The 24,126-nt window shown below is 35.7% G+C and overlaps 3 protein-coding genes across 4 annotated transcripts; 1 reads left to right on the forward strand and 2 right to left on the reverse strand.

The window, feature by feature from the left end:
- Window positions 1–1,244: 1,244 nt before the first annotated feature.
- LOC105137073 (E3 SUMO-protein ligase SIZ1-like) lies at window positions 1,245–21,571 on the reverse strand. Its single transcript, XM_011042653.1, is given in 21 exon segments — window positions 1,245–1,787; window positions 1,964–2,318; window positions 2,547–2,596; window positions 3,212–3,563; window positions 4,236–5,418; window positions 5,511–5,591; window positions 5,682–5,786; window positions 6,187–6,342; window positions 6,646–6,753; window positions 6,941–6,961; window positions 6,963–7,027; window positions 7,763–7,838; window positions 7,958–8,045; window positions 8,378–8,446; window positions 9,172–9,302; window positions 9,566–9,722; window positions 9,965–10,043; window positions 10,350–10,392; window positions 10,565–10,645; window positions 10,806–10,848; window positions 21,568–21,571. Coding segments are annotated over 18 exon segments (2,616 nt in total). The 5' UTR covers window positions 21,570–21,571; the 3' UTR covers window positions 1,245–1,787; window positions 1,964–2,318; window positions 2,547–2,596; window positions 3,212–3,435.
- LOC105137072 (alpha-taxilin-like protein) lies at window positions 12,627–18,064 on the reverse strand. 2 transcript variants are annotated; one of them, XM_011042651.1, is made up of 12 exons: window positions 17,940–18,064; window positions 17,072–17,518; window positions 16,886–16,974; window positions 16,428–16,536; window positions 15,657–15,724; window positions 15,220–15,297; window positions 15,030–15,094; window positions 14,396–14,462; window positions 14,106–14,288; window positions 13,657–13,713; window positions 13,429–13,524; window positions 12,627–13,002 (listed from the first exon to the last, which is right to left on the reverse strand). In XM_011042651.1, the coding sequence occupies exons 2-12, from the start codon at window positions 17,511–17,513 to the stop codon at window positions 12,868–12,870; spliced, it is 1,389 nt and encodes a 462-aa protein (XP_011040953.1). In that variant the 5' UTR covers window positions 17,514–17,518; window positions 17,940–18,064; the 3' UTR covers window positions 12,627–12,867. The 2 variants fall into 2 exon arrangements, with proteins under 2 accessions (XP_011040953.1, XP_011040954.1); XM_011042652.1 differs by lacking the exon at window positions 17,940–18,064 and adding an exon at window positions 17,708–17,835.
- LOC105137071 (general transcription factor IIF subunit 2-like) lies at window positions 18,199–23,086 on the forward strand. Its single transcript, XM_011042650.1, has 6 exons — window positions 18,199–18,619; window positions 19,890–19,998; window positions 20,671–20,801; window positions 20,885–20,950; window positions 21,087–21,233; window positions 22,649–23,086. Exons 1-6 carry the CDS (start codon window positions 18,326–18,328, stop codon window positions 22,766–22,768), a joined length of 867 nt encoding a protein of 288 aa, XP_011040952.1. The 5' UTR covers window positions 18,199–18,325; the 3' UTR covers window positions 22,769–23,086.
- The last annotated feature ends 1,040 nt before the right edge of the window (window positions 23,087–24,126 follow it).

Here is a 24,126-nt window from a genome sequence, read left to right on the forward strand (position 1 = left end):
TTTGTTTGTAGAAAATTAATTTTTTTTAGAAAGTAATTTTCTTGTAAAATAAATTATAAAAAAATAAATTATTTTTCAATATTTAATAGTGTTATGATTGAAAAACATTTTCTAGTATTGGGTTATGTTATTAAAAATATCTTATTAATTTTTTTTTAAATTTATTGAAATAATAAAGAATAAATCTTATAAATTAAAAAGTTGAATGAAAATATAATTAAAAATAAATAAATTTCATAAATTATCTCAAATAAAGTAAATAATAATCAAAATAACAGATATTAAATATAATAGATAAAAAATTAAAAAATATTAAAATTAAAATAATTATAATTATAATTTCTTAAATTATTTTAAATAAAAAAACAAAAATAAAAAATTGATAAATAAAAAAATTTAATTTAAAAAATAATAAGAAAAAAATAAATAACAATTATAAAAATAAAAATAAAAATTAATATAAAAATCAAATCAAATTAAATTTTAAAAAATAAATTTAAAATAAAATCAAACAAAATATATAACAATTAAAATTTTATATTCTCACAACGATTCAAAATAAAAAAAAAATTAAAATATATAACAATTAAAATTTTATATTAAATAAAAAAAATACTTTTTTCAAATTAAACTAAATTTTTCTTTAATAAATAAATATTTTTCATTAATCAAAAAATATTTTTTATTAATAAACTTTTCTAATATTAAATAAAATAAACACAGAAAAACGTTTTCCATGGAATTTTCTTTCACATGGGTTAAACTAATTATAATTTGCAGAGGTGGGCTTCTTGGGCCAGGAAAGCCATAGAAGCTTCATTCTATAGCCTCTCGTGCCTCAAATTATTATTATTATTGACTGAGATGAACAAAGTTCTTAGAATGATTAATTTAATCGAAGCAAGTCAATACGTCATGTGTCTGTGCAAGTTCGATTTATTATAGGAATTATTGATAGAAAAAATCGAGTTGTACATGCAAGCTACGACGATGGAAGGTTACAGATATAATTTCAAAAGCTATATATGGAGCCGTAACTACCATTAGCGTGTAAATTTGGAGTTTTTGGAGATGTTTTGGAAAATTCAAGAACAGTTTTCCTAGTGCACCCTAAGATCATCAAATCCCAGCCATGCGACATTTTCTGCAAGAAAAAAAATGAACCTTGGCCTTGCAAACATGCAACCCAAGACAAAAATAAATGAAGCCGGAAAAAAACACGAGGAAGCAAGAGAACAAGGAAATACTCTAAAAAAATACAAATGAGTAGCATCCAGATGAAAAGGTTCAAACTTGGTAAATCATGTATACGGCGACAATATTTGTTCTGCACAAACATAGAAATGCCAACGCAACAAGAAAATTAGACGGGGCATAAAGAGCAAGAAAGACTTCGAAGAACCAAAGATCACAAAAGGAACATCCCAGAAAAACAAACCTAGACGTTTACTCGAGTGAAGTTGGTGGCTCTGAGAAAATGTACTGCAGCTTTGCATTGCCCAAGATAACACAACAAGCGTAATAATATTCAAGAGAAGGTTAAAAGATGCCGCCGAATACTCATTGATTTACATGTGTCATAGTTCTGCCTATAGGATCTTAAAATCTTCATCCAAGTCAATGGTCATTTCACAGGTAACATGCGACGAAGAAAATTGCTGAATCATGCAAGTTGCAGGATGAACATCTTGAATCTACCTTGCAAGTCACACAGCCAATATTTACCCCCCTTTTCTCCATGCTCAACCTCGGCCACCAGAGATAAATCATCTGAGTGCCCAACTTGTCTGCATTTATAAAAACAAATAATTTAAATTTGAAATCCACAATGGAGAAATTCACTAATCAGAGCAACCCCAAGGTAAGATGTTGGAACACAATTCCTACAAATCAAATTAAGGGCCACTGGCTTCATCCAATAAAACCATTCAAGCCTACAACCAAATTTTGTAAAACCACAAACCTGTTGGCAGTGCGATGAACCCCATCTGCAGCCCCTCTTTCATAGTTGAATACAATCTGCCTTGCTTGCGGTTGGTTGCATCTATTTCAAAACCCACTTCAGCAATAACCTGATAAGATATTGCATGCCTTCTAATGTTGTAACATAGAAGTTCCCAAAGAAATGGAAATCAAATTTAACCACCTCTAGCAACCTGCCCCGCTTCCTGTTGGTTGCTCATCTACTTCCAAATCCACCTAGGGATTAATGTTCTATGATGCACAACTCCAATCCCAATTTTCACCCTATTGACACAGTAATGCCATAAATGTTGCTCGTCTGGCAACTCACCATCCTGTCCCATCCCATGGCTCCACTGGCAGCCACAAACAGAGAAAATAAGCAGATTTCTCCAGCTCTCTATAATTCTCCAATAATTCAGTTCAATGAGAAAATTTATGTTTTACTTTTTTTGTCAAAGAAGGCTACCTATGACGTCTAAGACTAACCACTAACCACCACCTAGAAAAATGCGTTTTTCATTCCCTTGTTCAGACTGATATTAGCAGTTGTAAAACTCAAAAAGACAAGATAGTTGTCTGACCTGCCAAATCTTCAACACCAAGATCCAACAATAGATAAATACAAGGGTACCTAAAAGAGAGCAAGCAAATAGCATTAGACAATCTGATTTGAATAATACTGTCAAACTTGTTTGACACAAAACTATCAAAGATGGTCAGCTCATTAATAAGTATCCACTAATTCTGTTAACACTAGCAACAGATTCAATTGCATCATACACAGTTTCCTATTCAACACAATTTTACAAATATTGCTGGTTATCAAATGCACGGTTTGCATTTTGGTCTTTATCTCAAAAAGTCAATCATTTCCTACCATCTTTAGACAAGGTTATCATCAGAGCACTCACAGCTGAATGATAACTTGAATATCCAGAAATTCTACTAAAAAAAATAACAACAAATAAAAAGAAGCACACTCCATTTAGAAACTCCTTAGCAATTTTTCTTTGGCTGTATTAGCCACACCAAAGTAAAATCATTTGGCTAGCATTACAGATGTTCAATTGTAGTATATACAAAGTATACTACTTTAACCCAATATTACGTGTATAACACCATCACAGTCACATGTTCACATATAAACACATACAGAGGCACATGCGTGTTAAGTATAGAAGCTAAAAGTAATGATATATCAGTTAACACTGAAATTTAAAACAACAAATGTCCAATTAATGCTCACCATTAAATAAAGCAGACCCATTACTGCTGTAAAATCATGTAGCACATCAGCGTTGATCCAATAGGCATCATGATCAATAGGCTTCACATGCACATGCTAGAAAGAAATTATGTGCTTCATTCACAAGAAAAAGACTAAACAACATGAACAGGGAGCATCGTACTAGTGGCTATTAGCCTTCCCAATGAATCAAAAAATGTATTTCCCTTCTTGTCTTTCAGAATCTATTGAGAATAAACACGTTGTCTCACAGATCGTGGCTGGCGAGGAAATGAGAAAGGGCCATCTGAAATTTTCTTGTTATATTTCCCATTAGACCTAGCTTCATCATTTAGAGCTGCAACTGAAGTAGCTGCAAAGGCTCAAAGTTAACACCTTACCGAAAACCATAAACGATTAAAATTTAACTCAGCGCATACATTTACAAAGATGAATGTGTGAGTGAACATAACCACAAATCAGAATAATCGATATTATAGGTCACAAAATTATATTCCATCACAAAATTGACACGGAATTGCTTTCATATTCCTGATTTAGAAAAAAAAAGCTTCTACCAGAAGGGAAAAATGACCAATTCTAAAGATTAGCAACTGGTTTTAAAAGCATAGTTAATGATCACCCATGAAACTTCAAGGAGTTTGATTGCATAAATGGCACCACATGAGAACCCATGACCTGATCTAAGCATCTAACTGCTTTAAAAATGCTAGCAATATCATTGGCCAAAAAAGTGGCCAGCATCACCGAGTTAACACTTTAGATCATCACATTCAATTATGCTTTAACAAATTGGCATAAATACCAATTCAGGACCCTAAAGGAATCAACACAAGATTTTCTTGATCCCAAAACAATTAAGCCCTCCATGATACATTTGGAAACAAATTTGTATTGGAGAATTATAGAAATTTTGAAATGTTGGAAATTTAACATGGATTTAATCAGCTGGAATATAAAGCAACAACATTACCATCTAATCCAAAGTATTGCTTAAAACAATGTAAGAATATCAATCAGGCACCTTGATTTGATCCCAACTGGTTTCTCAAATCAACCCCATTTTTAGCAGCACCCTGATCATGATTCCTGGTGTGATTGCCAAAACTCTCACTGGTGCTGCTGAGGCTAAGGGGAAACCAATCCTCAGTTGGGGCACAATCTGATACAGTAGGCTGGTGCACCAAGTCAGGCTGCACAGGTTGAACGGGGAGAAATGCTTGTAATGAGGGGTCCTCAGCAACAAATCTCATATGATTATCAACCAAGCCAACATCCATATCAACATTGGCGTCACAGGCTAAAGAATCTAGGACCTCACCACCAGAAGTTATAGCTAGCGTTGATGCCAGTGTACAACCATTCATTGGAACAGCACAACTAATGGAAGGATGATCCAGATCAATAAAAGCATCTGATACATCTGGGTCTGTATTAAATAATTGGAAATGGGGACCAGCTTGAGTACAAGAAGAGTATGACCAGTTAGACATCCCAACATCATTGACACCTGTATCAAAGAGACCAAAACAAGAATTTGCACCTGCATCGAGACCTAGATCTTCTAAGTATGAGTCTGTTATTCCAGGATTGATAGCCAATGAAGAACCACTCCCATTTACTCTGTAAGTATCACAGACAGTTTCAGGAGGAACTAAATTGACATTCTCTTCATCAGAATCACTTAGAATAATGATGTCAGCATTCCCTGATGGCACAGAACTACCATGGTTTATTGCAAGTGTTGGGTCAAAATAATGACAGATAGAGTTGATCTCATTGACACTACTGGGAGATATTTCAACATGCCCACTGTAATCTTGGTTTATACTAGGGTCCTCTTCATCCCCGCCGCTTCCAGTGGTGCTACTACTCATTGTTATTGTCCTTTCGCCATGATTTACAAAACTTCCCTCAAGTTGATTCTTTGAGGAACAAAAAGCAAGCTGATGGTTTCTTCCTTGCACGATTCCACTGAGATTATTCTTAATTCTGATCTCAGGACTAACATGTGCTTTCAAGCCATCTCCCTTCTCGATCTGCCTCGGGATTTTGTAACAGGAAGTAACTTCATCAGTAAGAGCACAAAGAGAACCATCAGGGAAATGCCATTGCCTGAGATCACCTATGTCAACTTTGGTCTTTACAGTCCAAGAACCATCAGGTTTCACCTCAATCTCAGTTATGTCTTCTTCACAATGACCCATCTATACCAATAAGCATATATACATTTTATCTTGTTAAAATTTTGATAGACATGCTAGTAAAAAAAGTTTAAGCTATTAAGCATAGGAACTACCATTGTTGTAATGCGGTTGAAGTAAGGATCAATGACGATATCCTCCAAGCAGTAATTCTTAAGACAAATAGGGCACTGCCACTGCAACCACGGAACACCTCACTCAGATATATAAACTTGTGAATCAAATACAAAATGAGAATTGCAATACATGTATGTTAGATCACTTACCTTGCGAGAGCGTTGATTTAGTTTCACAAAAGTTTCAAGATCAAAACAGCCCATGTGAGCACAAGGTTTAAATCTGCCAGCAATCTTCATTCTAGAGCCACTCATCTACCATATTGACATGGTCAATTAAAAAGATTACTAATGGACCCCAACCCACAAAAGAAAGGAAAAGTAAATTGAAATGAATAATATTCTCAACCAACAATTTTAATAGAACTGGTCTTTCTCATTAAACCATTTTTGTGTGCCATAGCTGCAAGCCATAGTGACATGTTAACAATGGAATGGACTGAAAAAAAACACTAGTTATCCTATCAAAATGCAAACATCATGATGCATAAAGATCATACCACATACCCAAACTTGGGATTATGCTAGATCAAAAGAAAAATGAATCTTTTGCCAAGAATCATAGGACATTATCCATATCAAGGTCAGATGAAACTGCATGACATGTGCTAAATACATTGAGGAGCATGAAAACAGGAAAGCCAGGCATACTCACTGGACAGCGGAGATTAACTGTAATCGCCTCTGCAATCACCTCCAAATCACTATCACTATCTTCGTTTGTAGTACCCATCCCACCACCAATGCAACGACAAACACGAGCAAGAGAATCTTCAAAAGACTCACCAACTTTGGGAATCAGGTTGAGAACCTTCGGTAGTAAATTGATCAGCAGAGGAAAAACATTTAGTGACATAGAACTCAAGGCACATTGTTTCTTTGGATCTAAGAGTGAGATGTAGCATAGATGAGCACAAACAAATATATAAAACAAAATTAATACACTTAGGAAGACATTTTTATAAAAATCAAGTTTGCTACATTTTTTTGTAGGCAAATAGAGGCGGCAGTAATGTAATGTTCCAAAAAATTGATTCTATGGACATAGCCTTCAAACAGATGAGACATCCATTTGTCCCAACAAGTAAATCACATGAATGAAAGGTGGGAACACCTGTTCAACAGTTCGTCGCTTTACGAGTCTGATGCCAAAGCAGAAAACACGAGAATCACATCCTGATAAAGAAATTCTATTTATTCCCTCTCGAATGCATAATTTGATCTGACAACAAGAGCACCAATGTTAAGTTCAATTAAACATGTAATGAAAGAATGCTCGACTTTAACTCAAAACAATATCCAATCAAATACAAAGTCACACACAAAAAAATATGGACACAAACAATGCCAATTAGGATATTAACACTCAAAATCATCTCATAAGAAAGGAGAATGGGGAATGGACTCACTTGTGCACCATCATCACGGCCATCCCCCCCGGCCATTAGCACCGAGAGACTGTGATGCTGGTCTATTTAGCGTTCTCACGGGCATATCTGTATTTAAAGAATGAAGAACTGTCAACTGGGCTTTTGCATAGCATTCAAGGGAAAAAAAAAAAGACTTCTGAAATACTGGCTCCACTGGCTTGTCAGTCAACAAATTAAAACAAAATGAACCAACTCCAAGCAACTTGTTTGGAGGGTCTGAGCAACGAGCATACCAGGCAAACATTCCTAAATCACCTATTTCGCCTCTTTTGCATAAAGAACATCAGGCCTTTAGAGGGGGTACTTATGTGGCAAGCTTAGCAGACCAAGTCATGGGTGAAAGGTGTCATATCTTCTCTCAGTTAAATAAATGCATATCGACCAATAGCACCTTACGACCTTAACCCCACTAAAATAAATTGTTTTAGCCAAGGTGTTGCACCTGAAACCTTATCATGATCAAAAGATCCTTGTGTAATGCATCAGATGCATAACAATTATTGTTCACCATACAACACTATTGTTAATCCAAGAGAAAAGCCTAATGGATTGCAACAACACAATGCAATCCATCCATTTCATGACCAAGGAAAGTCTAGTCATTACTGAATTATGAAACATTTCTATACCTGCCTTAAGGACAACACCAATGCTTAACCAAAGTTACACCCAGATAAAAAAAAAAAAAGGTGTAACAGAAGAGACTGTTCAGATCATATTAATAATTCTATTACATATGAGAAAGGTAGTAAAGCTGCTGGTGCACCCATTAATGAATAATGGAAGATCACATTTGCATACCATTAACCTGCAAATTTGCATGAAGCGGCCACTGAATCCTAAACAAAACATGATCATTGAGAAGCATGCACCAGGCCTACACAAAAACAACTTGAGCATGTAAATTTATGTGGACATGACAAAACTATGGAGGCATGACCCTTTTTTTATTAATTGTGAATATTCTGCAATCAACGCGCCATTCAGGAAACCAACCTGAACATCATATTCACAATTCTGTAGTAGCTGTTGATTTGATCTTGTCAATTGAAAAGTTGTTTCCACATTCTGCAATGTGACATTACTGGAGAACATTGAAAAAAAAAATCAGAATATAATGAATTACAAAAACACATGAGCCAAAAAATTGAGAAAATAAGAGCTAGAATGGCATATAAAAAAAAAGCCTCAACCCAAAAACGGAATTGCAAAATTATAGATCCAAAAAGCTATAGCAACAGTTATAATGCTAACAAAATCAATTTCATGGCTCATTAATTCTTGTCGTGTGATAGGCTTAAGTGGATTCCTTGATTGGATAATTTATCCCCCCCCCAAAAAAAAAAAAAAATCAATCCCCCTCCATAGTTGTAGCAGCACTTAATTCTAAGGTTGGGAGAGAGAGAGCGAGCTCACCCATCCATTGAAATATTTGAACTCTTTAACTTCACAGGCAATGATAGATGCGCCTCAGTAACCCAAAAACTGCCCACAAGAAGCATGTCAATATAGTAGAACCCTTCATTTGCAAATCTAATCTAAAGAAAACAAAAGTAAAAAGACTGAAACAAACATAAATCACCAATAGTAGTCCATTGAGCTTATGGGTGATGGTCATGCATCAATTCTAATAAGGGAATCAATATGCTGAACACTCAGATCAAGATCTGCTTCATGAACTGCTAGAAAAAAAATATGTACATGCAAAGGCATACGACCACAAAAAGAAAAACCCATGATTCATGTGTAATTTCTCACGGAAAATCATCATATCAAGTGTGAAAACATGTCATGCAACCCATGCTAAAGTATGTCCCAAATAATATTTTGACATGCCTTTTTGGAATGATTATACCATTTTGTTCTATGAAAATGGAGATCCTCTTTGCTAGGTGAAAATAGAGAGTTTATCCACTTCCCATTCTACCTCAGAACTACTCTTTTGTTTCGACACGTGGCAAGCAACAATTAAATAGAGCAAGTTCAAAGTCACATCCATACAGAACAATTATGAGCTTACAATACCTTCACATAGAGAAGAAAATCCATTGTGGACACAAAATCATTTTCTATTTCGTACACCATTAGGAGACAATAATCATGCACCAGGAAAAGAAAAATAGTGATGGCCATAACTGGACTAATTAGACACGATTCACTTGGGAACATACATATATGACCAAACAAAAAGATAACTATAAAATACATACGGATCTGCTCGGTCAATACGGCATGTTTCACAGTAAAATACAGGTGGAATTGGATGGTCACTCTCCACAGGGTTCTCCAGAAAAATGACGCAACTAATATGTTGTTGCACTTGACATTTTGAATCTATACACTGCATATAGAAAAGCCCCAGTAAGAATTTGAAACGACACTCTACATTTCACAAGGGAAGCAAAAATCAAATAATCAGGCAATGTAAGTGCTCTGAATCCTAAGATGCTGTGTAACGCATTCAACTTCATAGCTAGCTATCTCTTCCTGCTAAAACTCAAAGATTAAAACAAAGAACTAGATATCCGATTAAGCTGTGACTGCAGAGTTCTTCCATGTTTAATTCAAACCAGAAAAGAAAAATACCACTATGTTTGACCTTACCTGTATCATGAACTCGGTTGGCAGTGAACTTCCACAAGGACAACGAATCCTCTTCTCTGGACTAATGAAATCTTCAACTTCTTCTTTAACACTCATAGTATCTAAGCCACTTGGAGCCCTCACTGCTAAATCTGATGCATCTGTAATCTGCATTTTTCTGGGGAAAATAATTGGTTTAACACACGACATATGAGCAAGAAACAAGGGGAAATAACACTTTATTTTCCAATAAATAGATGGGCAAAATATAGGTTTAGAAGAAACTAGAAGTATTTTGATTAGAAAACCAAACCATTTGTACAAAACAAGTCAGGAAATTACAGGCAGACACCCACACAGAAACACTACAGAGCAGCCATCAGGATGCACAGGACATGAAAATAGAAATAAAATAAAAACCTGTAAGCATCATCAATTATTTTCACTACAGCTTCCTTTCCAATCTGCTGTTTCCTTACAAAGCTGCGAGTGGAGCAAACTGCAAAAAGTTTTCACACATGTATAATCACATTTATCAGGAGTTGAATTAAACTGCGCTGAGGCAAGTAAATAAAGAGTTGTGATTATAAACAAGAGGAACCAAATTCATGACAACAGAGGGGATGATTAGATGTCGAGAAACATTGGCACGAAAGACACATCTGAAATTAAAATAAAATAAAATAAAAGAACAAAAGAAAAGAAAAAACATACAGGCTGATTCCCCTAGAGCCCTGACTAACAGTACCAAGGGCAAATAATAAATAACATTCTATAAATAACAAAAATTGCAATGATAACTCACTTTCATCATCTGAGAGCAAGCCCAAAACTCTGTCCATTAAATCCTGCACAAAAAGAAAAATATCAGATAAACCAATCATGATTTAAATGCAGGAAAAAGGAAGGACCTGAAAATTATTAAGCCAGCAAACAAATTAAAAATGAGTAAAACCAGCAAATCTTTGCACAAACAATTGCAAAAAAAAAAAAATATAACAGAAAAAGGAAGACAGAGACCTGCTTCTTCCCTTGCTTTGAAAGACCCAACAGGGATAAAATATCCTTGAGCTCTTTAATTCTAAAATATGCCAACTTTCCCTTCAAGTTAAGCATATAAACATTATTAGCACAGATACATACATGCATGCATAAATAAAAAAATAAAATTCTTCTTTGCCACAAAAACGTGAATCAACATCCAAACAAACCACACTTTGATCAACACCACCACTGATAAGCTTACTAAATTACTGATTACCTTGCAACTAGCCACTAAATTCATCTCCATCAGCACAAAAGGCCTAAAAAATGAATAACAAAACCACAGAATTCAGCCCAAAACCATAAAATCACCCAAACAAGAGATGGTTAAAACAAACAGGCCTAACTTTGACTTGAAATTGAAAGGACGAGAAAAGGAGAAGGAAAACAGCAGTGATTATTCTGAGCTAGGGTTTTTAGTGATCAGTAAAGTTCATGACTTTACTAACTTTGTAGAGGGAAAAGGGGGAAGGAAGATGGGTCTTAAATTTACAGCGATGAATGGTTCAGGTGGTTGTTACATACGAGAACAGCGGATTCGAAAAGTTTATATAAATTTCATGTTTTGGAGTTTGTGTACAAGTCCGGGTCGGAGTTCGGTGCATGCAGAATTAGGGAGTTTGGGGAAACGTGGAGGAACACGATTGGCTGTCAAATCTTTTAGCAAATGAGTGTGCGACGGTTCGTGGGGTCTTGGAGTTGGTGAGTGAGTACGAGAAACATTAAAAGAACATTATCGTGGATTCTGCTGACGTAGGCAGTGTCTTTTCGGCGTGGCTGTCCAAGTCCGTTAGTATTGACTCACGGTTCAACTGGCGTTAGCAAAAAATAATATTAGGTGAGGTGCCCTCTTCTTCTCTCTCAAGTTTCCCCACAAAACTCTCCTCCTGCCTCCCCTTTGTAAATAAATTTATTTTCCAAGCGTTTTGTTCTTACATATTCATTTACTGAAAACGTAAGATCATGAAAAACCTCATGGCTGTGAGATTCCGGTTTTCAATTCCTAGATTTTTAATACTTTATGTATGCAGAAAACTTGTTAGAGTCGCATGAAAAAAGAAGCGAAAACATGGTTGATTAATTATAAATTTCTCAGTCCTTTCAAACAAAAGATTCGCTTGCTGTCTTCGTTTCTTATCCCAAAAAATGTGTGGATTCGGCTAGTATGTGATTAGTATACAGTGAAAAAAAGAAGGGGATAAGCATGGAGTTTTGCGAGATTGCCAAATCTGTGGTGCGACTTGATTGTGTGCTGGTTTGTTCGAATATTCTAAATTGTTTTGTGGGATTCACCAATTTTGTGAGTGTGAATTAATTATGTGCTGGAAGTGTTCAATGATCTCCTTTTTAGTGTATGAGAAGGCAAGTTTCCATTTAAAAAAATTAATTGAATTTAGTCAAATTGGAGATGAATTTAGTTCAAATCACCACAGTTGAGATTTCCGTGTATGGTACATTTTAGATTCTGATCTTGGTTTAAAAATTTACAAATACTACAATCGCAGTTGGATATGTGCTGTACACCAAGAACACTACAAGGAAAAAATATGTGATCAACAATTACCTCTGCAGGACACCTTGAATATTGGTTTGAAAAGAACAAAAGAGATGAAAGACGACCAAGTTTTTTTCTTCTTTTTACAAATACGGGTCAACAATTCTAGAACACCGACAATTTCTCCCCTTCGAACAATTCATTGTCTTTACCTGACAAACTTGTAAGAAGAGAGAACATAATTTTTTCTTTGTCCGGTAAGGATTTCATCCGAGGCAAATATTCTTGGAATTGCAAGAAATACACCTACCATGCACTAGTTTCTTCTCGTGGTGATTGGTAAAGCAAATGGAGGAATGCTCGAAGGGATTCTCGCCTGCTTTGGAGGCCCACATCACTTCGAACTCTGGTAAAATGGTTATTACATTTATTCTTCATTGTCATCTAGATTATGAACCTGTAGGGCTGCGAGCATAAACTAACCTGAAAAACTGTACACTGATTTCCCAAAGGAACTTTGGATGCCAATCACAACATAGGTACTAGAATAAGTTAAAGCAGTACAATAACAAGAACAAATATTTTGGTTCCAAGAAAAGAAGAGAACTATCTCACGAAAAAAGCAAACTACTCATAAAGGGTTGGTTACATTTGATCACTGCGAATCCCCTCAATAAGAAACCAAAGCCGACACAAAACATAATAAAATTTGAAACAATATTCCAAAATTCACAACGAGATAAACGCATGGATCAATAATAATCTGGTGGAGGATCAATAATAATCAGGCTGGGACTGAATCACTGCTGTTGCTCCCAGTTTTATTCTGCTTTCTCTCTGCCTGGAGTGATCGGCACAGTGACTCCAGCTTTTCTTTTTGATTCCTTGTTTTATCCAGTTGTTTCTTCAACTTCTCTCTCTGCCAAAAAGAAGAATTCAAAGGGCTTTATGTTTCAGGTAATAGAAAGCATATGTTAATAGAGGAATTTTGCAGTAGTGAATCAGCACTGCACCAAAATCACCGGAATGAGCAATGAAATGTCTAGAATATGTATGGGCCGACCACATATAATTAGAGTAGCCAATTGTAGTTGGGGCAAAAGGCTTTCTTGATGTACAACTTAAATTCTATATTTGAAGATAGCACATGGAGGAGGATAACATCCTCCAGTGATGGAGGACACCCTTGCATGAAGTTGAAGAGAGCAACATGCTTAAAAGCTCACGGAGCTTAAGTACTGGTAAAAATCCATGCTTGCATGTCAATAAAAGCTTAAAAATAGGAAGGGTTACCAGTTGCAAATAATCGAGAAAGATGCAATCTACAAATGCGGGCCAACCATACCTCATCAACAAGCTCAATCAGCATAACATCTGATTTCTCGCACTTGCTCTTCAAGAATGTATTTTCTTTCTTGAGTTCCTTGGTCGATTTTGCCATCTATTATTTCCACGACAACAAGGAGAAATGATTACTCAACACACATAATGCACAAGGCACTGAAACAGAGAGAAATCAAGAGTAGGCACATTAATAAAATGTATGTTCTCTTTAATAGAAATATAAGTGTACCTTGTCAATCTCTTGCTTAAATGTTTCAAAAACCTCATTGCTCTTTACCAACGCTTCCTGCAAAATCAACTTAGCACTTTAGATGTTTGTTAAGTTATTAAGAATGTAATATGTAAGTTGTGGGAGATGGATTGAGATAGATTATAGCACTCTCTAACTCAAAAATAATTGCCATGGGCCGCAGACATCACAATGACAAAGTGAAGCGGGATTAAGAAGAGATTACAGATTTTTTTTTTTCTTTTTTGGTTAAGGGAAGCTGATGGTGATTTTAGCTAATTAGATCAGCTGGCATCAATATTGTACAAGGAAAAATAAAAAAAAGCATCTTAGCATACCACCCTTTATCAAGTGTTACCAGGACATGAAACTTGAAATTCACATTCACTATCCAATTTAAAATTCATGTATAATGATGTCAGCTGAACATAACAGCAAATGAAGTTGACCTGGAATTGTTGGAACTTGTCTCCATCTGCTGTCAACTGCAAACGCAAATTCTTTTCAGTTGCCAATAATTGGGACACCTGTTCTGCATATATTTTCATCTGTGATTGCTCCTGAACTAATTTTTCTTCATGCTGTTTGATCTTCAAATCAGCAATCTGAAGTTCCAGTGTTTTCTGCTTTAACTGTGAATTCAAATTCCAAAAACAAGATGAACAGCAACTTTACAAGTACTTAAAGACAAGGAACCAGTGAGCATTCTTCATATTCAAGTAAAGCATAAATTACAAACCTTTTGTGCATTTTGCTGTTCAGAAATGGCATACTGATCAGCAAATTCCTTCAGCTTTTTTCTTAACCTAAGGATGAAAAATCGGGTAGATTATGTTGAGAGCAATAGTATTCACACTTCATATGTTTTAAAAAACCATTGATAGGTGTGCGCTGATAAGTCCTGGATAAATCCAAGAAAGCATCCATGATCTGGTCATGGAAGGGTAGGGACAGAGGACAAAAACTGAGACAGCCAAATCACAAAATTTTGTTTGCGGCTACACAGCTATGGTGGTTCTTATCTATGATATCAAGATGCCTATTGCGTGGTTATACAATCTCAAAGATTCAAGGAATCCAATTCCATTCTGATTCAATTCTTATTCATGAAAGAGAAACATCAAAAACAGCTACGGTCATTATGTATTGACAATTTTGTGTACCAGCAGTAATTTCAGGAAAGGGGAATTTGGAGACAGACCTATCTGTAATAAATGGGCTGCTCACTACTTGAAACTGAACAGTCATAGTCAAGCCCAGAATATTTATCATCGCAACAATATTACTATTATATATTGATTCATCCACTTCAAACAAAAAATGAAATTTCTATAACATTTGATAATTTTGCATGTATTTTATATTTTTCTTACATCTCATTCTCCTTCAACTGAGTGAGAGATTCCTCCTTCTGCTCTTCTAGCCTGTTGCTCACATCCTATAACAGAAGACACTAGTTATTCCAGTTGCATCAGATGGTTCATCCTCCCAGGAAAAAGGAATGATGCAAGTGTACTACAGCTTGATACTCAATCTCAATTGAGTGAAAAATGCCAACCAAACCTTTATTGCATCTTGGAATTTGGTTGATAAATCCAATCTCAAATGTTGCCCCTCTGTTGATACCCGTTTGCATTCATCCTGTCAAATTATCACCCCATCACTTCCTATCTTAATTAGGAAAACAAGTTCTCATATCAAATTTGTACGAGAAACAAAGCATTGAATTAAATAAAGCACAGTTTGTGAATGAAAATACAAGTTCAGAACCTGAAAAGTTTCTTTCCCTTAAGAGTGTGTTATTTTCAAGAGTAGGGATAGATGATAACAGAACTTTAAAAGCCATCAACTGTGGGAAAAGTCAAGGACCTCAACAGGTTTTGCATGCTCAAATACTAACCCAAACATTACCAATCACATGTAAAGTATCATCATCTGAAACAAGTAACAACTTTACAGTTCACTCATTGTGGATAGATACAGTTTACAATCAAGTATACCATCAACAATTTGTTCTGGCGTTGCAACTCTCTGCACAGCGACTCAAGCTTATCACGAACAACAATAGCTGCAGAAGAATAACGGAAAAGGTCACCGGGCATGAGTTTGATCTATCTTCAAAATTGTAAAGATTTTAATGAAAATCACAATGGGTATCATGACTTTACAAACAAAAACCAATAACAAATGGTTTAAATTTTGATGTAGTTATCTCTTCGATCCTGCAAAGATTGTATAAAATGCTACAAGGAGCAATTCAAGGAAAAACAACTTCAATGGTTCAATCCAATTGTCACCAGCTTCTGACAAGTTTTTTTTTTTCCATTGGAGAAAGCAAAAGAAGATATTTTGGCAGGAATCTGGATGGCAAACTTGTTCTCAGAAAGGAGGAATTATCCCTTAATTTAACAGCGTTTTCCTGTAAATGTGAAGAAGTGATGTTCTAAATTTCAGGGATCAACATATTGCAAGCCCAGGTAACAAGTGAAAGCCATTTTCTACATTAAATTCCTGCACGAAATGTGGTTTGCTTCCTTTTCATAATTGCGGGTGCAAGTCTTATAAACCAACAAAACATGCCCTAGTTATATTGTCATGAAATTATGCTAGTCTGAAAACAAATATCTGAACAAGGTATGCTACCTCCAAATCAATTATAGTTAAGGAAATACTAAAAAGAAGCTTCAAAATTTCTTCGCTTTGAGGATGTATTAAGTCTATCAAATACAATGAAAGCAAGCTTCGGGCACTGCAAACGCATTCAAACTCACCAGCATCTCTTTCAGTAAGCACTTGTTGATACTTCAAAGTGAACTCCAGAAACTCCTTTTCTGACTTGAAGGTTCGTTTTGCATTCTTACGTTTTGTTTCAGTAGCTTCCTGAAGGCAATAAATGAAGTACAATCAATCACAATAGTAATACTTCCTATATAGATGGAAATATGGGATGTTCTTAAAAATAAAGCACATCCAGGAAAACAAGAAAAAATATATATAATGCATAGTAGTATGCATGTTGTTGTCAAAATGGCATGACAGTATGGAGTTGGATGGCTGAAAAAGATGGCAGGCCTTACTGTCAAGGAATTATAGGGACAGGAAAGAAACGAACACACAACTGTGCAGTCCTCACACATAGATCAAAATGCATTTAAGTAACTAGAAATAAGAAAAAAAAATTAGCTAGAAGTCTCTTTAGTGATCAAACTAATCAAGGTAGGTCACTGACTACTTTTCTGCCTTTCTGCAACTCAGTGCTTTCTGATGAAGATATTTCTTTTATACAAGTGGCTTGTGAGTCCAAACCTCCTTGTGTGGCTGCAAAGGAATGACCAAGGGCCAACAATGTAAAATCAGAAACTCAAAACAAAATTGGAGTTATGAAAGCAATTGCAATGGAAGAGAAGATAATTACATCTATCTGAACTTTGAGAACTCCCTTGAACTTCGATTACCTCGCTGCATCTGGACACCCCAACAGAAGCCTCAGGAACTAGATCATTTATAACAGGCTTGGTAAGTGTACCCTCTTCCTGCCACGCGCCCTGATCAGGCTCAACTACCAAGTGCACTGAAGCATCACATCCATCAATATCAGGCAATGGAACAGGGAAATTTTTCATCTTTTCAGGCTTCTCGGTACCATTCTGACTGGTTTGAGACTCATTTGCAGCCATCTCCTGTAATGCTTCACTCACATGATCAACTTTACCAATACTATCCTCCTTGCAGTCGCTGACTGGCGTCTCTTGCTCTGAAGTTGGAGTTTGAGGAGCCACGGGTTCCATTGAGCTGTCAACAAACCCATCTGGCAAAGAGTCTACTTCAGGGAGCTGATTAGCAACTCTGTTCTCCATTTTACCTATTCGAACACTAAATATCAAGACAAATTGCTACAACAACAAGATTCATCGCTTACCTATAACTAAATGTAAAAGAAAGCGCAAGTTTTTTTCTCTAGACAGCCTTTTTCCCTTCTCAAAATTGAAAAATTGCAATAACTTAACATTATTGCATCAATTGATAATCAAACAAAGAACCGGACATAAACCTCAAACAACAATGCAACATGATTCCAGCAACTCATCCATTTTTACACTTTCGAGACCAAAGTAAGAAGAACCCAGTTCGTAAGAACAAATCAAAATCCCAATCAGCAACTGGGCTTTTGCCTTTTCACTTACAATTCCACCATTATATATCTAACAAAAAAAATAAATCAAAAACTGCATAGAAGAATGAACAATTGCATGTAAAAGAGGAAAGAGAAATCAAGAGATTACCATATAAGTAATGAAGACCAAATTGAGAAAGAGGGAGAGAGAGTTTATGAAAAGAACTCAAAAAAGTCACAAACTTCGTTGCTCGGAGCGGGGTTTTAATCCTCCTGGTTCACTATGCAGTGGCAGCAGACGACTTGTCGTTTTAGCTAAACCAGGTTTAGTTAATTCCAGGTTGTAATCATCCAATTCAAACACAAAGACTCCAGCTGGATCACGCCTTACGTGGCTCCTTCTCGCTAATATAAAACTGCCTCCATAACCGGTTGTGGCCTTCTCGCTGTTAAAAATAAAAATAATAATAAAAACCAAAATATTATCTCAAAAACCGTTTCTTTCACTCCCAAAAGAGAGAAAGACCCCGTTGCCCCATTTTAGTCTCTCGCGCCATGGACGATGAGGCAAGCAGCAGCAGCAGCGGCAACAACAACAACAACAACAACAACAACAAAAACCTTACAAATGACAATAATAACAAAAGTCCTGTTCTTGGTGGGTTCTTGGATGCAAGCAAAGCAGAGAAATCAGTTTGGTTGATGAAATGTCCTTCAATAGTCTCTCGTTTTCTACGAAGCCAAGAACATGAAGGTGGTGATGCTGATGCCTCTTCGCCACCTGTGGCTAAAGTCATTGTCTCTGTTGACCCTCTTAAAAGCAATGATGATGATAATTCTGCTACTGAGGTAAAAAGATACAACTTTTTTGTGTTTCTGTCCTTCTTTAAGATATGTTCAAGTTTATGTCTTTTGGGTTTGTTCTTTGCCTTGCATGGTTGGTTTTTGTAGGTTTGATGGTTTATTTGCGTTGTGTGGTTCCTTGGGGTCTATGGGTTCCCTTTGTTTTGAATCAAGATTGTGTTTTCTTTTTCCTTTGCTGGCTGGATTTTGTGCCGTGTCATTTCTAGGGACTAATTTGTGTGGTTTTAGATTGTTTTGGTTGTTGGTGACATTTTACTGTTGGATTATCCGAATGCATTAAATTTCGAGTTGATTCTTGTTTTGTTTTGTTTGGTTTTCACACTTCACGATTTCTTTTGGTTTCTGCATTTCACAAGTTATCACACTCTTATGGAATGTGGTTTTATTTTTCAGTTTCGTGTCATTTTCATTTTCTTTATGTGTAATGTTGTGTATCGTATTGCTTAGTTTTAATGAATTTTGCTAATTAGAATTGAATTTCACGTATCAAACTAAATATTTCTGTCCATTATCTTCAGATTTCCCTTCTCAGGAATTGTGGTCCGCAAGTTAGTAATGACCTTTTCTACTTTAAGAAAAAAATCTTAGATGAGGCGACTTTTTGTTTTTCTGTTATGTGGCGACTTGCATGTTTTTGTTTTTCCTGTTGAATTGGCTTGTGGGAATTGAAGGCAGAGTGAGTCATAACTTTGTGCTTGGAAGATTTCTTAGGAAGTACATCTGTATCCGGATGGAAATATTTGAATTGCTGTAATCATCATGTTCCCATAGAAAAGAATCTATTTCATTTTGCAAACTTGATATAAAATGCTTTCAATCCTTTCTGGTATTCTGATTGTTAATCGATTTCAAGTGCAACATACCGTAGATGAGTTAGATGATAGTGTGTTCAAATTGTTTTATTTCTTAGCGAGCAGTGATCATGACATTAAAATTTTCTAATTTCATCAGCATTGACTAAGGTTTGAAAGGACTTGTTGGATTGTGGAGCTCCTTTATGTGGTGCATAGAATGAATTTGCACGGGAAAAAAATTTGATAATAATGATCTTCTTGGTACTATGTTTGCCTTGATTTCCGTTCTTCTTTTCCTTGGGTTGAGTGAAGATGTCACTATAACTGGATCGATAATTTAGATTAATTCATGACATCAATGAAAAAATTCGGGAGATGATATAGCATTTCTTTTGTTTTTTTGGGACGTCTATTCTTTTGGACTGCTTCACCTTATCTAAGTCATTCCATATCATGTTCAGTTCACTATGGAAATGGCTGGCACTGGACCTGGAGATGGACTCAAGTCTTACTCTATGGAAATGTCTAAAGACTTAGTTGATATGTCTGTGTTTTCTGAGTCATCTCAAGGTAAGCATGCTTCTGTCACTTTCCATGAAGAACGCTTCAGATCATAGTTAATTTATCATTTTTATTTGACAAAATAGTTTATTTAAATTCCCTGTTTTGCCTCTCTATCCAAACTGAGGACAATAGTAACCTCTTAAGATGGTTCACTTCAAGGAAAAGCAAGCCAGTGGATCATTTTTTTGGGATAGCTAGAAAACTCTAGGTTGAATTTTTCTGCACTGTATTGCCACTGAGCAATAACTTAAATATAATTGCACATGCTACAGAGAAGGGAACTCAGTGTGCCGATTGACTGACTAATATAAGATCTAATGTGAAGTTAGGAATCAAATATCTTCCTGATCCTCTACCAGGACTCCTGAACTTACTTTCAGCTGATCATTGTAGGTTTGCTTGTAATAGTATCCATGATAATTAGTTAGTATTTGTGTCCTTGGGCCTGTGGGCTCTTCTCTGTACCAAAAAAAATGCACATCAGTTCATCATGGAAATGGAACTCTTACTTTCTTCACGAGAATATGCAATTAGTATATGCTGGTTTTTCTGCCTGTTTGCTTGGATAACAAACAGCTGTTTTCTTGTTCTAACTTCTAACTCGTAAAACATGTTTCAATTTTGGCAACTGAACTTTGGAAGCTGAACTAAAGTTGGTGAAATTCCATTGTTTTATAGGAAAGCTGTCTGTGGAGGGAAGAATACTGAACAAATTTGATGTGAGGCCTCATAGTGAAAACCTTGAGAACTATAGAAAAATCTGTCGTGAAAGAACAAAAAAGTACATGGTCAAGAGTAGACAAATAAAGGTCTGCTTTGCACTGAACATCTTTTCTTCATGTGTTTTATGGATGATCAATTCTCTTTGACCCTCTCCTTGTTCCCATTTCAGGTCATCGACAATGACACTGGGAGTCATATGATGCCTATGCCGGGGATGATTATATCTGGACTCGCTGTACTGTCCTTTTCCTACACATTTGTCAATGTTTTTTCACCTTGCATTATGTGGAGGCACTTTCTTTTTTGCTATTACCAGATAGATTAGTGATATTTATGATATGGACTATTCTAAACATTTGTGTTTGCTATAGGATAAGAAGAAACTGCCAATCAAGGCATCAGATATGAAAAGAACGAGAAGAGACCGTAGAGAAATGGAAGGGATTATGTTTAAGCTTTTTGAAAAGCAACCAAACTGGACACTAAAACAGCTGATCCAAGAGACAGACCAACCTGAAGTATGCTTTCTGACCACTTAGTTTTTGCAAATGTGCTTATGCTATCGTTTGGATCTTATTAACAATAGTGTGTAAAAAAATAATTAAAAATTCTATGTGTGTATGATACCCAGAATTAGTGGCAGAGTTCTTTTGAGTGCTGTGTGTCATATTTTTGATCTTCCAAGTCATTTTACATGTCCGTATTGTTGCCATATGATGCTGTATTGAAAGCATGCAAAAACATATTGCTTTTAGAGGAATATATGATTTCATGAACTATGCAATCATGAGTTTGACCAACTTTGCAACGCATGACCTGTAGATCAACAGAGAATGTAGTTTATATGTCGACATTTGACTTGTGAGGCGCTGTTTCTAAATATGGGTCTTTACAAAGTTGTAAGGCAAGTTGGGGTGCTCTGATTATCTCTTTGTTTGTGTAGGGTGAAAGTACTCTAATGTGATCTTCTCATAGTAATTTGAAGAATTCCAGCATTATGCTTACCTGCTATACCCATGTTTAAATTACAGGCTCTTACTATTTAGTATATTACTACTTTTGGTTTCTGATATGAACTCATCCTTTAACACCATGATAAGACTTCTCTTCTATGGGGGTCAGAAGTAAAATTATTCGCCAAATTCCAAGCTGTTCAGCTATGAAAAGTACATGCACTCTGCATCCAAACACTAGGCAAAAGTTCTTTGAGCCTTTAGCTGAAATTCAAATATCTCTCACTAACAGGTTCAAATGGGCATGAGCTTTTTTTCGTCTTTTTGTTAACTTGACTGTTCAAATGGGCATGAGGCATGTCGTTTTAGAGTGGTAATGACCACATGCTTCATGTTAGTTGACCTCATGATTGCATCCTTTCACTGGATGATTTTCTACTCCTTGTCTCTGGATTTTGAATGAAATTATTTGACTCATCAAAACCCTAATTTTGATTGCTAGAGTTCTAAGATTTTACATAATATTGTTTCTTGCAGATTTTAGCAATTCTATCTATTTTAACCAGGGTTTCTCTATGCTGGGAAATTCAGAAGCTCTGTTTATCTCCAATATGGAGCTTGTTTCAAAATTCAGAATAACTGTGACTTTGCATACTTCTTTTTATTTTTGAACATTTCGAACAAGTCTGAGCAGATATTGCTCCATGAATTGTCACACTAGAATAATTTTATCATCTGTTGACCATCCTTCTTCTTCCTTCCCCCTTCTGGATTGCAGACAAAAAAAATATAGTTTTGGCTGTTTCAAAAACTTATGCGGCCAGCCACCAGGATCTTTTAAGGCTTATGTGAAATACCTTTTATTTTCTTTTGAAATGCTTGTTTTAAGATTTGCTTTTTTGCCATTTTCTCCGTTGAATCAGTATAGAAGTATTTTGTCCTCGCCTTCTCTGTCTCATTATTACCTTGTCTTTCTGCAGCAATTTGTTAAAGACATGCTTAAAGACCTTTGTGTCTACAACAACAAGGGAAGTAATCAAGGATCATATGAGCTGAAGCCGGAATACAAGAAATCAAACGAGGAAGCAGCGCTTGAATAGATTTTAGTATTGCTGATGAATGACTGCAAAAAGGAGCTCTATTAATAGTAATTTGTACTGTTCTCCTTTTCCCTAAACTACTTTCCTGATGCCCTCTTTCTGATGAAATTGACGTGTATGCAAGAGGGCAGGCCGTGAAGGAAACAGTAGGCGTCTTTGCTTTTTAATCTCTAGTTTTCAGATCAGCACGCGATGGCAATTTTGTCAACTTTCTGTAAATACAAACTTGGCCACATATTTCATTCAGAGTATTGTCATTTACGAGCATGTTTAATGTCTGACCCTTTCAACTGACTGTTCTTTCATTTTCTTGCCAAACAAAGGCTGTCCTTGGCTACTGATCAGTGATTTCTGATACTGACCCATGTTGTGAATTTGTTGGTATGGGACCAGTCATAATAATGTTTGTTTATGTCCCATGGATTGCAAAGGTAAATGTCAAAAATACAAGGACTTTGTTCAGTAAACAATAAAATTTTCCCAGTTAACTTATTGCAGAGAGCTAATTTGGTCATTTGCAACGAGCTCGTGAACTGATTTTTGCCTACCCAAAAAAAAAATGCTAGCGGAGATAATGGCTGGTTAAAGGATTTGAGTTGGCTCACACAGCACCTCAGAATGAGTGGTGGACCTTTCCTTCAAAAACAAACTTCACCACAGCCTTCATGCGAGGAATCCTTGTCCATGTTTAAAATACTGTATATCAAATTTTAAAAAATATAATTTAACTAGTTAGGTCTGAGTTTGTTTTTTTTTAAATTACTAATTTAAATTTTATAAATTTTAAAAATACTGAAAATTTATATAATTATTAATTTTAGGGTTGAGTACCTATATTAATTAAAAAATAATATGCTTCAGGTCCTTAAACAGTGCTGCAAAAAAGATATTTCCATGGCGGAATAAAATAGTAATAGTGTCAAGAATCATTTATTAAAATTGCATGATCAAGACTGTTTTAAAATTAATCGAAGGTGCTTGAAGTCATCAGCCACCTTATCGCTAACTTCCAACAAGACCAAAAGCAGAGATCTTGAAAGCCCTCTGTATCCATTCACGAGGATGATTAGATTTTGCGCGATCATCACTTTTACTATTCCCAGACTTACTGTTAGTGCAAAAGGTATATGCCAAGCACATGACTTTATTTACTTGTTCCTCTCGGCCGGTATCTCAGCTTCTTAAGCACTAGATTGTAAGATGACATGACTCTGAAAAAGATGGCATAACATTGCTATAACGAAGAGCTAGTAAAAACCCATTAAACTTGGTGTATAGTTGTAATAATTCAAAATAATTAATTTTAGATCAAGTTTTTGGCTCTTGATCGGCAAGAATGAGGGTTAAAATACTTTAAT

Source organism: Populus euphratica, unplaced genomic scaffold, assembly GCF_000495115.2.
Source record: "Populus euphratica unplaced genomic scaffold, PopEup_1.0 scaffold63.1, whole genome shotgun sequence".
Taxonomy (NCBI): domain Eukaryota; kingdom Viridiplantae; phylum Streptophyta; class Magnoliopsida; order Malpighiales; family Salicaceae; genus Populus; species Populus euphratica.